General features: G+C 39.0%; 1 protein-coding gene and 1 long non-coding RNA gene across 4 annotated transcripts in view; one reads left to right on the forward strand and one right to left on the reverse strand.

Annotated features, from left to right (window-relative positions):
* Positions 1-3,294, forward strand: part of LOC143996813 (serpin B6-like) — a 60,755-nt gene extending 57,461 nt beyond the window's left edge. Inside the window, exon 8 of one of the 2 annotated variants that reach the window (XM_077492095.1) lies at positions 3,080-3,294. In XM_077492095.1, the coding sequence (XP_077348221.1) occupies positions 3,080-3,244 (165 nt within the window). In that variant the 3' untranslated portion in view covers positions 3,245-3,294. Of the gene's footprint in view, positions 1-2,839 lie in introns of both variants that reach the window. The other variant, XM_077492092.1, reaches the window with a different exon arrangement.
* LOC143996815 (uncharacterized) lies at positions 1,948-7,406 on the reverse strand. 2 transcript variants are annotated; one of them, XR_013277595.1, is made up of 3 exons: positions 6,517-7,406; positions 5,555-5,584; positions 1,948-3,239 (listed from the first exon to the last, which is right to left on the reverse strand). It is a non-coding gene; the product is annotated as an uncharacterized LOC143996815 (long non-coding RNA). The 2 variants fall into 2 exon arrangements; XR_013277596.1 differs by lacking the exon at positions 5,555-5,584.
* Between the last annotated feature and the right edge of the window lie 6,701 nt (positions 7,407-14,107).

Consider the following 14,107-nt stretch of genomic DNA (forward strand, 5'->3'; position numbering starts at 1 on the left):
GCACCTGAGCTACAGAAGATTACATCTAAATGTTTTCTGAAATTACTCCAGTGGTTTACCACTGCTTACTTCCTGAACTATGCTGTTGATTGGAGCAGTGTGCAGGTTGAGGTATCAGACCCTTGGCGGAATGGGCTGCCGCTTGTGTGAGAGCTGTGATTCAGCTCTCCAGTGTGTTGCTTGCACAGCATATTTTAAAAGTTTTACTAAACCCAGGGCCCTGCATTCACTATATCTGGTCTCCCATAGTACACAAAAATGCAATTATTTTAGTAAATGTAAACTGCTAAATACCCTTTCTCATTAGCAGTATCTCAGTCTTGTGAATATCAGTGTCCAGCTGAGCACTGTTTAAAGCTTGTTGGAGGAGTTTTCATTCATCATCTGCCCTATGAGGCTGCATGACCCCTGACCCTCTTTCTGTACAGTGCCGATTGGCCTTGTGTCGATCAGATGCACCCACCTAAAAAAATAAAAATAAATCCCTAGCAATACAAACCAAACTGAGCATGTGCAAAGTGCCCCCGAGGCTCTGTACTATTAGGAGATGGATTGGGGAAAAGGAGGATCAGAGAAGACAGGATCAAACAGCCTTTTTAGACAGTTCGGAGGATTAACCCCTTAGGTTACACAGTGAGTAGAACAAGCATGCTTTACTGCATATACAGACTGATTTTACTGCTGTGTGTTTAGTAGCACCTTAACCCTTGCTGCAGCACTTGTTATGTAAATTTATACAGAAAAAAAATTGTATTTGTTAGTATATATGCAGTCGGACTGCATGAACAGTGAAAAATAAGGATTCAGTTCGGTTTGGGATTCTTTTTTTTGGGGAATGCATATCCAAACTAGGTTTTTCTCTTTAAATTTGCATAGTGTAAGCAATGACACCTATACTGTTTGAATCTTACATCTTACACTATCGTCACCTAACATATTTGGAGTTCATTTTTTAGAACTGGAAGAAATTTGCTAGAAATGGTAAGATCATTCAAACAGGATGTATTATTTCCCTTTCTTTTTCACAGATTTTGGCCTAATCGCCAATAATTGTGCTAATGATCTCCACTTTTTCATTTCATTTACCTTCTTTTAATTTTTTTTAATCATTTCTAAAATTTAAATTGTGTTTAAATAATTTTTGAAATAATTATTGAAATAATTTTGCAATGATCTTTCTCTCTAGGAATGTGATCATGTCTGTTATATACTATTTGATTCTAAATATGTGAATTTTAATTAAGTGTTCTGTTTCCTGAAGGGGAAAAAAAATGTTACTGTCTTTTATGCTGTTGTTTATAATATGATCTGATTGTAAAATATCTGTAAAATCCTATTATGAATATTACCACAGTATGTGTTAGCTGGCAAACTTTAGGATTACAACAAATGTACCGTATTTTTCGGACTATAAGGCGCACGTAAAAGCCTAAATTTTCTCCCAAAAACGACCGTGCGCCTTATAGTCCGGTGCGCCTTATATATGACCTGTTGACATCGCTGGAGTTCTTTGTTAACAGTATCTGTCATCTTGACGTAAACCTTCGGACTATAAGGCGCACGTAAAAGCCTAAATTTTCTCACAAAATCGACCAAGCGCCTTATAGTCCGATGCGCTTTATATATATGGAAATATCCATTTTATCAGCCGGTCGTTGCTAGTGCGCCTTATAATCCGGTGCGCCTTATAGTCCGATGCGCCTTATATATGGAAATATCCATTTTATCAGCCGGTCGTTGCTAGTGCGCCTTATAATCCGGTGCGCCTTATAGTCCGAAAAATACGGTAGTAATTTTGCAGTGAAACATTTAGGGATATGCTTTGAAAAGGAAGTTACATTGTTTCTTAAAATATGCCCCAACTAAGAAGACATTAGGGCTGTATGCACACTTGAGCAGACCGTATTTAAAGTGATTTTTCAGTGTTAAATTTTAGTTTTGGCACACGTATACAGAGATGTTTCAAGCATTTTTCATGTGTTTTGTAAGCTTTTAGGTGTTTTTTTTTTCTCTTGCCCAATGAAAATTTACAATCATCTGTGACATCAGCTTCCTTGTATCTCCTAGCTTCTTTGTGTGTTGTGGTGACTTGTTCTTCATTTGGAGCTTATCATGTTGGCTTACAACCCTTCAAATGTTTTATTTATTTTTTTAAATGCATACATACATATATTTGCAAAAAAGTGTTTTTATCATGTAAAGAGGGGCTGGCGGCACCCAAAGTCCAATTTTTTTAAATTTACTTTTAAATCCCATAAAACAATACATATGTAAACATCTTGAAAAAAATCCTATGGAGTAGAAAAACTGACCTGGGACAGGAAGTGCTGTTTGGCTGGCTGCTGTCAAAGGGCATGACCGAAAAGGGTCTGCCGATTTGGCCAATGGCTAAAAGCGCTGACTGGTGCGTTCTGGCGGGGGGCCGTCCCCCCCCCTGTCAGAACACAATAGAACATAAGGGGAGATCACTACTAACATTGGCTAGTTAGTACAGTTCCTCAGCATGAGCTATCATTTTTTTTTTCATTCCGCCCTGCTGGGTTGAACAAAAAAAAAGTTTACCAGGCTTTACAGTGCATGAGTTATGTTAATGCAGCCAGAGTTCTAGGCACCTTTTTTAACACTGTCTGTTCACATTAGCCAGGTTAACGCCACATGACAGAGGAAAATGTAGTATTTTATTATCAGATTATGTCCATTCAGCAGGTTTTTAGATATGTTGACATTGGAAATACATCTGCATTCCAATGAGGAAAAATTCTCACTTGTGCTTGATCTGTTGAAATGGTATGTTCTTCCCCTGATCAGCTTCTGATGCCATCAATCTGTTTGCTTCCAGCTTGAACAGGAACTAACCTATGAGAAGTTTGCTGACATGATAAAGCCATCTAATTTGGATAGAACGGAAGTGGAACTCTTCTTGCCAAAATTCAAGCTAGAAAACTTCTTTGACCTGGAGTCTGTACTGGGCAGTCTCGGGATGACTGATGTCTTTGATATTGGCAGATGTGATCTCTCTGGCATGTCTGGAAATCGTGACCTATTTTTATCCAAAGTTGTACACAAATCATTTGTAGAGGTGAATGAGGAAGGTACTGAAGCGGCAGGAGCCACCGGTGCTGTATTCATGCTTCGTTGTGCACGCTTTGTACCAAGATTTGTTTGTGATCATCCATTCCTCTTCTTCATCATACACAAACAGAGCTGCAGTGTCTTGTTCTTTGGCAGATTTACTTCACCTTAACATGCACCAAAAAAAAAAAAAAAAAACTACATTTTGATTATTTCAGCACTTGCTGGGGAAGGGACATATGGGGTGATGCTAAAGTGCTTTTAAAGAACAAAAAAAGTAAGACTTTATAAAAGGATAAAGTATATGTATAGTAATTTTTTTTTTTAAATTTGTACAGATTGGAGGAAGTGTTACAAGCCTGGTTTGTGTTACATTCTGTGTCCTTGCTGTGCATATGTCCTCATGACTGTTATCAGTAAGACAAAGTTGTGCAAATGGGACATTTTTAAAAGTTGTCCCCAGAACAAGGAGTAAGGAAAAATCTTCAGAGGACACGTTCTGGTGATAACTGTCAAGAGCAAAATTCCCCCACTTTGCAAAGATTTCCTCCTATTTCTTGTTGATTCTTCAAGACACAGACAGCAAAAAATAAACTGACAGCAGTTGAACCCTTCCCTGTTCTATCAAAACTAAAAAGAAAAGTGTTGGCTATACATACACTTTAATTTTTTTATGCGCCATGGGTAAAAAGCCGAAGGTACAACATGGTACTAATAGGTTTCAAATATTGCATATTAGCTGGTTTTATTTGTATTTTGATTTAAGCTATCATACCAAAGCAAGAACAAGTTGGAGTGTATTTGTTACAATGCCTTTGAGGAATAGGTTACACGCTGCCTAGTGATAGTTCAAGTAATGCATGCTGCTAGTATTTAAGAAATAACATTGTATCATTATATGCACTATGATTACATTAAAAAGTGAATGCTTCCTGACTGCGGGACCTATAGTAGTACATCTTGTGCGTTCACAAATATGGATGTAAAGTTTTTTTTTTTTAATACCTATGCAAACCTGTACTTTTATTTCATATTGTATTAATTCTTGTTTAATAATAAAATGTTTGCAGTTTTGCCTTAAACAGTCATGTGAAATGTGCCTTTCAGTAAACTCCTTTTAATTGACTGATTTATAATTAGAACACTCATGAATTATTGTCTACAGACAAAAAGTAAATCACTTTACATGTATATTTTGTGATTTTGCTAAAACCAAAGGAAGATCGTATAATGTATGGCCAACCTAACTCTTCACTCCAAGACCAAGCTCTGGCACACAGCTCTGCAATGTGTGTCTTTCTATAGGTCAAGAAGGTGCAGGCAGCACATTTATGGAATACAAGCATGTGCCTGAGCACTACAGGGATACTCCGAATAAGTTAGGAAAAATAAAAATGTATCAAGCTTACTTGCATTTGGCCAGTCATGTTTATTTGCTATGCTTGACTATAAGACATGGTTAATTTAGAGAACTTTGACTTAAGTGATAAAACATATCTTCTAATTTTTCTTTTGTGCCTATACCAATGATGTCTTGATTAAAATAAAAAAAATAATAAAGAGACAATATGGAACAAATGATTCTTTTTTTTATTTTTATTGTGACTTTAATTTGTCAACAAGTGTCTTCACCTTTTTAGAAATGTGAAGTTGCTCTTTCCTATAGCTTTTAGTGGATATTGCTAACATATTAGAGTAACAAAACTTTGGAATAGCAAAGCAAATTGGCCTGGTTTGTGAATTCAGCAGTGTTTTATATACCTCATTAAAAAAAAAAAAAAAGGTAAGCTCGTTCTGATTTATTTTTTATCATCATATTACAATTTTTTCCCTTTTTAAGCAAATACATCGGCATCAGCAACATTATTTTTTTAATTCATTTATCATCCACACCCTTGAGATATATTCCAGATGGGGAAGAAAGAAAAACATCACAAAAAAAAATATATATAAATACTAATATGATGTTCCGGAGCAACCGCTACACTCATGTAATCAATAGTACTTTTAGCTTTACCCTTTGCCTACGTCAAGTATTTGGAATAAGAGGAGATGGCCACTCGTAAAGACCAGAAAGCAGAAACTCAAAGTGGGGCGTCTATCCATTTTTTTTTTTTTCCCCTGAAATTTCCAAGATGCATTGCATTGAAGATGGGTATATTTCTCAAACAGTACATATTTATCCATTACCCAATCCCCAAGGGTAGGAGGGTTAGGTGAAATCCATTGAGAGGATCTATTAATTTACGCGCCAATAAAAATTCTCATTATGGCCATTGCCTCATCATATACTAAATTATTGGAGTTTATATACCCGAGGAGACATAGGACAGGGTCAGGAGTAAGTGAGATATCATATATGGAATTTATCATATCTATCATATCTTGCCAATACCAATGCAGTTTTGGGCATCTCCAAAACAAATAAATGAGCCTGAACGTTTCACACATCTTGGACATTCAGATTCTCCCTTCTACCTACCTATGCAGCAGCTCGGGGGTACGATACGCCCTGTACAAAATAAAGAGTTGTGTCATTCTATGTGTTGGATTTATCGAGACAAGCTGAACATTCTTCGTTATTTGGTCCCACATACCTTCTAGATCCACATCAGTATCCATCCCCTATTTTTGTCTACGTGGAATCGGAAATTTAAGGAGTGATTCAGATAGTACTTTCATATATACTTTAGAGACACAAGTCCTTTTGTGTTGTTTGCTTGGACTATGCGGTCCAAAACAGGGATTTTGTGTTTAGTAGATACAGCATGGTCACATAGGGGTTTATTTACTAAAGGTGTCAAGGGCATAATTGGTCACAATTCTGCAGAGAAACCAATCAGCTTCCAGGTTTTATTGCTAAAGCTTAATTGAACAAGCTGAGGTTAGAAGCTGATTGGTTTCTCTGCAGAATTGTGACTAATTTTGCCCTCTCTAGCTTTAGTAAATAAACCCCTCTGACTCCCAGGTTGTGTATACTGGCTCCAAGGCACTGACATCAATTGTAGTACAGCATAGTAGGTCCAGCTTTTCTGTCCCTGATCTAGTAAGCAGCAGAAAGGAAAATGGTGGCTTCCATCTAAGGGATCTCCCATAAATAAATCTGTTGTGAGACAAAAGTATCTAAGAGAAATTCTGGCAATTAAAATCAGACCTCGGAGTTGTAATTTTGAAATTTTCAACTGGCTGCAATAACATTAGTTTATGGCTCAGAAGAGGCAGATGCTGTTTAGAGCACTCTGCAAACACTGACTCATTTCAGCAATAATGTTTTGACCTTTGAATGTTATGGTAAGGTAGTTAATAGAGATGAGCAAAAGTTTGTTTCTTTGCTATCATGTTGGATTTTGCAAAACCTACTTCACATTAATGAATAACGCTTGGGGGAAAAAAATGCTGCTCCAGGTGCTGCATGTTTGCTTTATTTTGTAGGAATTCCCTTACCTGCATGAAAGAAATGGCACATTAACGGATGTTCTGCATGTACTTGTGGTATGGTGGGAAAACCTGTAATAGAAGTCCAAGCATAAATAAAACATTCACTAGATCTTTATAGTAAAAAGAGTGCCAAGGTGCAATCAGTTTCAGGAAAACAGAAGAGGGCTTTGTAAAAACCAGTTATACAAAATCAGTCCATCTTGCATGCATGAGGGTCCAGTCAAGAAAGACAAACGTATGCAATTTTTTTTTTATTGTGCTAAATTTGCACGCCACATGTATATAAAACTACAGTGTTGTGTCATTTCATAGAAAATGGAGAAAAAAATAACTTGTATTTAACATAAGATAATTTTCTCTAATGTTTATTAAGGGACACTGCTTTGTCCCTTCTATTGATTCTGTCTTGGATGTCTTGTTGCTGTTATCTGTTTAGTTTTTCCTTTTTGTGAATGCTGTCATTTTACTGCTTGCTACAAGTGGCTATATGGCAGATGTAGGTGTATAGCCAATAAAGGATGTTGAGCCCTTTTTATATTTTCCTTGGTGATCAATCCTCGTGTAGATTGTGATATACCTACACGTATGTGAATCTATGGTGCCATATCCCTCAATCAATATTAGACCTTTTATCCCTTGAATCTGTACATCGGTTGTATGAAAATTGATATTTATTTACGTTGTTTTATGTAAGGGTCAATTCATAAAAATTATGGCACAGGTTATTGTACTTTTAAAATGAATGCCATCTTCCTGTTGGCATGTATTGCGAGATTCTGTGTGCTGTGTTAAAAGCAGAAAACTGGACTATTTCAGCTAAAATGAATACTTCATGAGACATAAAGCCTTCTATCTAATAACTGAATGCGTTGATCTTCATAAGTACTCCTCCACTTTGAAAAATTCCACATTGTGTAGTACTGCAGCCTACAATTAACCACTTCAGCCCCGGACCAATACACACCCTAAGGACCAGAGGTCTTTTTACAATTTCGCACTGCGCTGTTTTAACTGGTAATTGCGCGGTCATGCAATATTGCACCCAAACAAAATTTGCGTCCTTTTCTTCCCACAAATAGAGCTTTCTTTTGATGGTATTTGATTGCCTCTGCGATTTTTATTTTTTGCGATATAAATGGAAAAAGACCGAAAATTTTGAGAAAAAATTATATTTTCTACTTTTTGTTATAAGAAAAATCGAATAAACTCAATTTTAGTCATACATTTAGGGCAAAATGTATTCAGCCACATGTCTTTAGTAAAAAAAAAATGTCAATAAGCGTATATTTATTGGTTTGCGCAAAAGTTATAGCGTCTACAAACTAGAGTACATTTTCTGGAATTTACACAGCTTTTAATTTACGACTGCCTATCTCATTTCTTGAGGTGCTAAAATGGCAGGGCAGTACAAACCCCCCTCAAATGACCCCATTTTGGAAAATAGACACCCCAAGGAAGTTGTGGAGAGGCATATTGAGCCCATTGAATTTTTTTTTTTTCCCCCAAGTGATTGAATAATGACACAAAAAAAAGTTTACAAAAAGTTGTCACTAAATGATATATTGCTCACACATGCCATAGTTTATATGTGGAATTGCACCCCAAAATACATTTTGCTGCTTCTCCTGAGTAGGGGGATACCACATGTGTGTGACTTTTTGGGAGTCTAGCCGCGTACGGCACCCCGAAAACCAATCACTGCCTTCAGGATTTCTAAGGGTGCAAATTTTTTATTTCACTCCTCACTACCTATCACAGTTTCGAAGGCCATAAAATGCCAAAATAACACAAACCCCCCCCCAAATGACCCCATTTTGGAAAGAAGACACCCCAAGGAAGTTGTGGAGAGGCATATTGAGCCCATTGAATATTTTTTTTTTTCCCAAGTGATTGAATAATGAAAAAAAAAAAAGTTTACAAAAAGTTGTCACTAAATGATATATTGCTCACACATGCCATAGTTATATGTGGAATTGCACCCCAAAATATATTCTGCTGCTTCTCCTGAGTACGAGGATACCACATATGTGGGACTTTTTGGGAGTCTAGCTGCGTATGGCACCCCGAAAACCAATCACTGCCTTCAGGGTTTCTAAGGGTGCAAATTTTTGATTTCACTCCTCACTACCTATCACAGTTTCGAAGGCCATAAAATGTCAAAATGGCACAAAACCCCCCCCAAATGACCCCATTTTGGAAAGTAGACACCCCAAGCTATTTACTGAGAGGCATGTTGAGTCCATGAAATATTTTATATTTTGCCACAAGTTGCAGGAATTTAAAAAATTTTTTTTTTTTTTGCACAAAGTTGTCACTAAATGATATATTGCTCACACATGCTATGGGCATAAGTCAAATTACACCCCAAAATAAATTCTGCTGCTTCTCCCGAGTACGGGGATACCACATGTGGGGGACTTTTTGGGAGCCTAGCCATGTACGGGACCCCGAAAACCCAAGCACTGCCTTCCGGATTTAAATATAAAATGCTACCAAAAAAAAACTTAGCGATCGCAGGGATCAGGCCTGACTCTGCGATCGCTGCAGTTATGTGTTTAGTGTTTTGTAAGTGACAGTGATCGATCGATACTGCACTTGGGTGGGCTGGGCAGAGGCGCAAAACGCAGGTGCCAGCAGGTATCTGGGCTAATCCCGCTAACGATGCGTTTTTTTGGAACCCTAAACTGCTGGGGACGCTAGTATAGATCTGATCAGATCAGATATTGATCTGTTCAGATTCTATACCACTACGGGAGGTTTATGCTTTGCGTGTGGGTGTTAGCGGTACTGGCACTAACCTAGCGCTGCCTGGGGCGACGCAGACACTGAACCTAAATCCTAATTGATATCACCCGCCGGGTGATCAGGGGGTTAAACCTTTCTTGGGTAATAAATGGTGGGTGCCCTGATGCTATAAAAAGCAAACTAACCAGAGTCACCCGTAACACTTATACGGTGATCACTGGTGAAAGGGTTAACTAGGGGCAATCGGGGTTCAAATTTCTATTAGGTAGTATATGGGGGTCCCTGGCGCTATATAAAAACCTGACGGGAAACCTAAATAACTGGCTAACCAGCGTCACCAGTGACACTTATACTGTGATCGCTGGTGAAAGGGTTAACTAGGGGCAATCAGGGGGTTAAAACCATTATTGGGTAGTATATCGGGGTACCTAGCGCTATAAAAACCTGGCGGTGAACCTAAAAAAATAACTAGCTACCTAGCGACACTAATGCAGCGATCAGAAAAATGATCGCTTAGTGACACTGGCAAAAGGGGGTGAAAGGGTTAACTAGGGGCAATCAGGGGGTTAAAACCATTATTGGGTAGTATATCGGGGTGCCTAGCGCTATAAAAACCTGGCGGTGAACCTAAAAAAATAACTAGCTACCTAGTGACACTAATGCAGCGATCAGAAAAATAATCGCTTAGTGACACTGGCAAAAGGGGGGTGAAAGGGTTAACTAGGGGCAATCAGGGGGTTAAAACCATTATTGGGTAGTATATCGGGTTACCTAGCGCTATAAAAACCTGGCGGTGAACCTAAAAAAATAACTAGCGACAATAGCGACACTAATGCAGCGATCAGAAAAATGATCGCTTAGTGACACTGGCAAAAGGGGGTGAAAGGGTTAACTCTAGGGGCAATCAGGGGGTTAAAACCATTATTGGGTAGTATATCGGGGTACCTAGCGCTATAAAAACCTGGCGGTGAACCTAAAAAAATAACTAGCTACCTAGCGACACTAATGCAGCGATCAGAAAAATGATCGCTTAGTGACACTGGCAAAAGGGGGTGAAAGGGTTAACTCTAGGGGCAATCAGGGGGTTAAACCTTTATTGGGGGGTGATGGGGGGCTATCCTGGACCTAACACTAACTGCCCTGACAGTTTTTACTTTTACAACTGACACTGAATGCAGTGATCAGTAAATAAATGATCAATGCAATCATTGACACTGTGACTGGGGGGATCGGGGGGGGGGGGGGGGGGGGTTGTGTGCCTGTGTGTACCTACATGTCATTGTAGTGTTGGTGCACACTTACTTTTTGTCTTCTCCTCGTAGTCCGGTCAAAAAGACCGCCCCGAGGAGAATGACATGACTTCCTCCTTCCTGTGTATACAATACACAGTGGGAGGAAGCTTGTCATTGGCCAGGAGCGATCGAGAGGGGATGGCCAGAAACCAACGGCCATCCCCTCATCATGGATCGCTCCTGCAGCGAACCGGACTGCCGTATCCAGCGGGAGGGGGTCCGATCGGACCCCCCACCCGCTGGAAGGCAGGCACGTACATGTACGTGCTTGTGCCTGCCTGTGCCATTGTAATGACGTACAATGGCAATACGGCGGTCCTTAAGTGGTTAAAAAAGATTTATGTGGGATTTTTGTCACTGATCCACACAAATAAGTATATATAAAGTATTCAGAATTATTTGCAAATATAAACCTTAGAAATTTGCATAAGTAGTCCCTTTTTTTTCCCCTAACTCCGTTTCAGTGAAATTAAATGTCTCCAGATGTCAAATAGTTGAATGGAACCCACTGGTGTGCAATTAAAGTCCAAAACGTGGTATCCCCGTACTCAGGAGAAGCAGCTAAATGTATTTTGGGGTGCAATTCTACATATAACCATGGCATGTGTGAGCAATATATCATTTAGTGACAACTTTTTGTAAAAAAATTTTTTTTTTGTCATTATTCAATCACTTGGGACAAAAAAAAAATATTCAATGGGCTGAACATGCCTAGGCTCCCAAAACGTCCCACAGGTGGTATCCCCGTACTCAGCAGAAGCAGCAGAATGAATTTGGGGTGTAATTTCACATATGCCCATAGCATGTGTAAGCAATATATCATTTAGTGACAACTTTGTGCAAAAAAAAAGTTTGTAATATTCCCGCAACTTGTGGCAAAATATAAAATATTCCATAGACTCAACATGCCTCTCAGCAAATACCTCGGGGTGTCTACTTTCCAAAATGGGGTTATTTGGGGGGTTTTGTGCTATTTTGGCATTTTATGGCCTTTGAAACTGTGATAGGTAGTGAGGAGTGAAATCAAAAATTTGCACCCTTAGAAATCCTGAAGGCGGTGATTGGTTTTGGGGGTGCCGTACGCGGCTAGGCTCCCAAAAAGTCACACACATGTGGTATCCCCCTACTCAGGAGAAGCAGCAAAATTAATTTTGGTGTTCAATTCCACATATAACCGTGGCCTGTGTGAGCAATATATGATTTAGTGACAACTTTTTGTAAAAAATATATTTTTTATTTGTCATTATTCAATCACTTGGTACAAAAAAAAATATTCAATGGGCTCAACATGCCTCTCAGCAATTTCACTGGGGTGTCCACTTTCCAAAATGGGGTCATTTGGGGGGGGGGGGGGGGGTTGTACTGCCCTGCCATTTTAGCACCTCAAGAAATTAGATAGGCAGAGATAAATTAAAAGCTGTGTAAATTCCAGGAAATGTACTCTTTTTTTACTAAAGACATGTGGCTGAATACATTTTGGCCTAAATGTATGACTAAAATTGAGTTTATTAGATTTTGCTTATAACAAAAATTAGAAAATATATATATTTTTCCTTAAAATAAAACTTGCAGAGGCAATCAAATACCATCAAAAGAAAGCTCTATTTGTGGGAAGAAAAGGACGCAAATTCCGTTTGGGTACAACATTGCATGACCGCGCAATTACCAGTTAAAGCAGTGCAGTGCGAAATTGTAATAAGACCTCTGGTCCTTAGGCTGACAATTGGTCCAGGGCTTAAGTGGTTAAAGAAGAAGATACAGGTCTGTGAGAGACAGAAATCCTTCTTGTTTGTAGGTGACCAAATACTTATTTTCCACCATAATTTGCAAATAAATTATTTCAAAAATCAGACAATGTGATTGTCTGTATTTGTTTCCACATTTTGTCTCATAGTTGAGGTATACCTATAATGACACTGTAAGTGTGCTTATTAAAAGTCAGCCGCTACAGTGTTTGTAGCGGCTGACTTTTAAATATTTTTTTTTTCAGCTGGCCCTCCCCTTTAAGTGAACCCTACCTAGGTCCATTTGTCCCTCCCTAATCCCTCGCTGGTTTGCTCAAACGCTGCTTTTTAATGAAGTGTTCCCAGGCACACTTCCCTGCAAACCAAACCAGTGATCTGTTTCACTACACCGTTCTCTATGGACCACCATGATTTGCTCTCGCACAAGAATAAACAGTACCGGATCGCAAGTGAACCGCGCAAAGGACCGCCTTTTCCAAGTGGTCCTGGGTGTGGTTCAGAGCACTCACACTACAAATATTAACTGGCCCAAGGGGCCAAACAGCACTGGGACCAGTTGAAAGTTGAAAGTGCTAGCGTGTGAGCAACCTCTGAAATGAGTTATTCACCCAGAGAGCACCATACATTCAAAACTTAGTGCAATAGAGCAGTGGTTCGCAACCTCAGTCCTCAAGTACCCCCAACAGGCCATGTTTGCTGGTGTTCCTTTTATCTTGCACAGATGCTTTAAATCAGAGTCAATGGCTTGGTATTGTGGACAGCTATTTTAGGTTGAGAACCACTGCAATAGAGGACAATTCCAGAAGAAAATATGTTTTAGCCTGCAAGTTCTTTCATCAGGGCATTGAAGACAAAGTTACATTGGTTTAAACCAATAAATTGTATCCACTGTGTTGTGAAACAATACTTGAAGATGCAGAACATTTTGCCTGCAAATTACTTCTGATTGACTGGTAAATGATGCCAATCGTAGCCAAATGGCAAAAGCCACTATTGTAATGTTGAGGAAATGGAAAAGCAGGAGACCTGGAGGCAGACTCCCTTCACACCAGCCTGTACGCGCCTTTCCTGATCTGCATGCTTGCTAAATAAGTAATACAGTTGGGCAACTATCATTTCTTAAAGGATTACAGCCTCTAATTATAGGTTTCCTTTAAAGTGGGAGTAAACCCACTGACTTTTTTTTTTTTTTTTTTTTTTTTTTTTACAGACGTGTAAGGCAAAAGGCATAATAAGCTAATATGCACCGCATACTAACTCATTATGAAATACTTACCTTAGAACGAGGCCCTAACATCTCACACAATCCATGCCGAAGGAGCTGACATGTTCCCTCGGCGTGTCTTCCGGGTATCACAGCTCTGGCGCTGTGAGTGGCCGGAGCCGCGATGTCGTCACTCGTGCACGCGGGAGGTTTCTTAACGGCAGGATCTGGCGTCTGCCGGGCTTTCAGCCGAGAATCCCGCGTGCGCCGCTGCAGTCAGCGGCTCATTGCGAGGGGAATATCTCCTAAACCATACAGGTTTAGGATATACTTTTTTTTTTTTTTTTTTTAACCTACAGGTAAGCCTTATTATAGGCTTACCTGTAGGTAAAAGTTAAAAAAAAAACTATACAACTGCTTTAATTCAAGGCAAAGCTTTCTCATTTGTTTCACCTAGCCTAAAAATACCTCATCCTAGAACTTGACATGTTTTATTTTTTTTCAACATCTAAAACTATAAAGCAGGTTTTCATATTTTGTTTGATTTAAAGCAGACCTTGCTGCCATGGAAACATTAGAGTAACAAAATGGGTGAAATACTTCTGTATAAT

The sequence above is a fragment of the Lithobates pipiens genome, unplaced genomic scaffold, assembly GCF_037356315.1.
Source record: "Lithobates pipiens isolate NorthernLeopardFrog02 unplaced genomic scaffold, aLitPip1_a1.2 Scaffold_19, whole genome shotgun sequence".
NCBI lineage: Eukaryota > Metazoa > Chordata > Amphibia > Anura > Ranidae > Lithobates > Lithobates pipiens.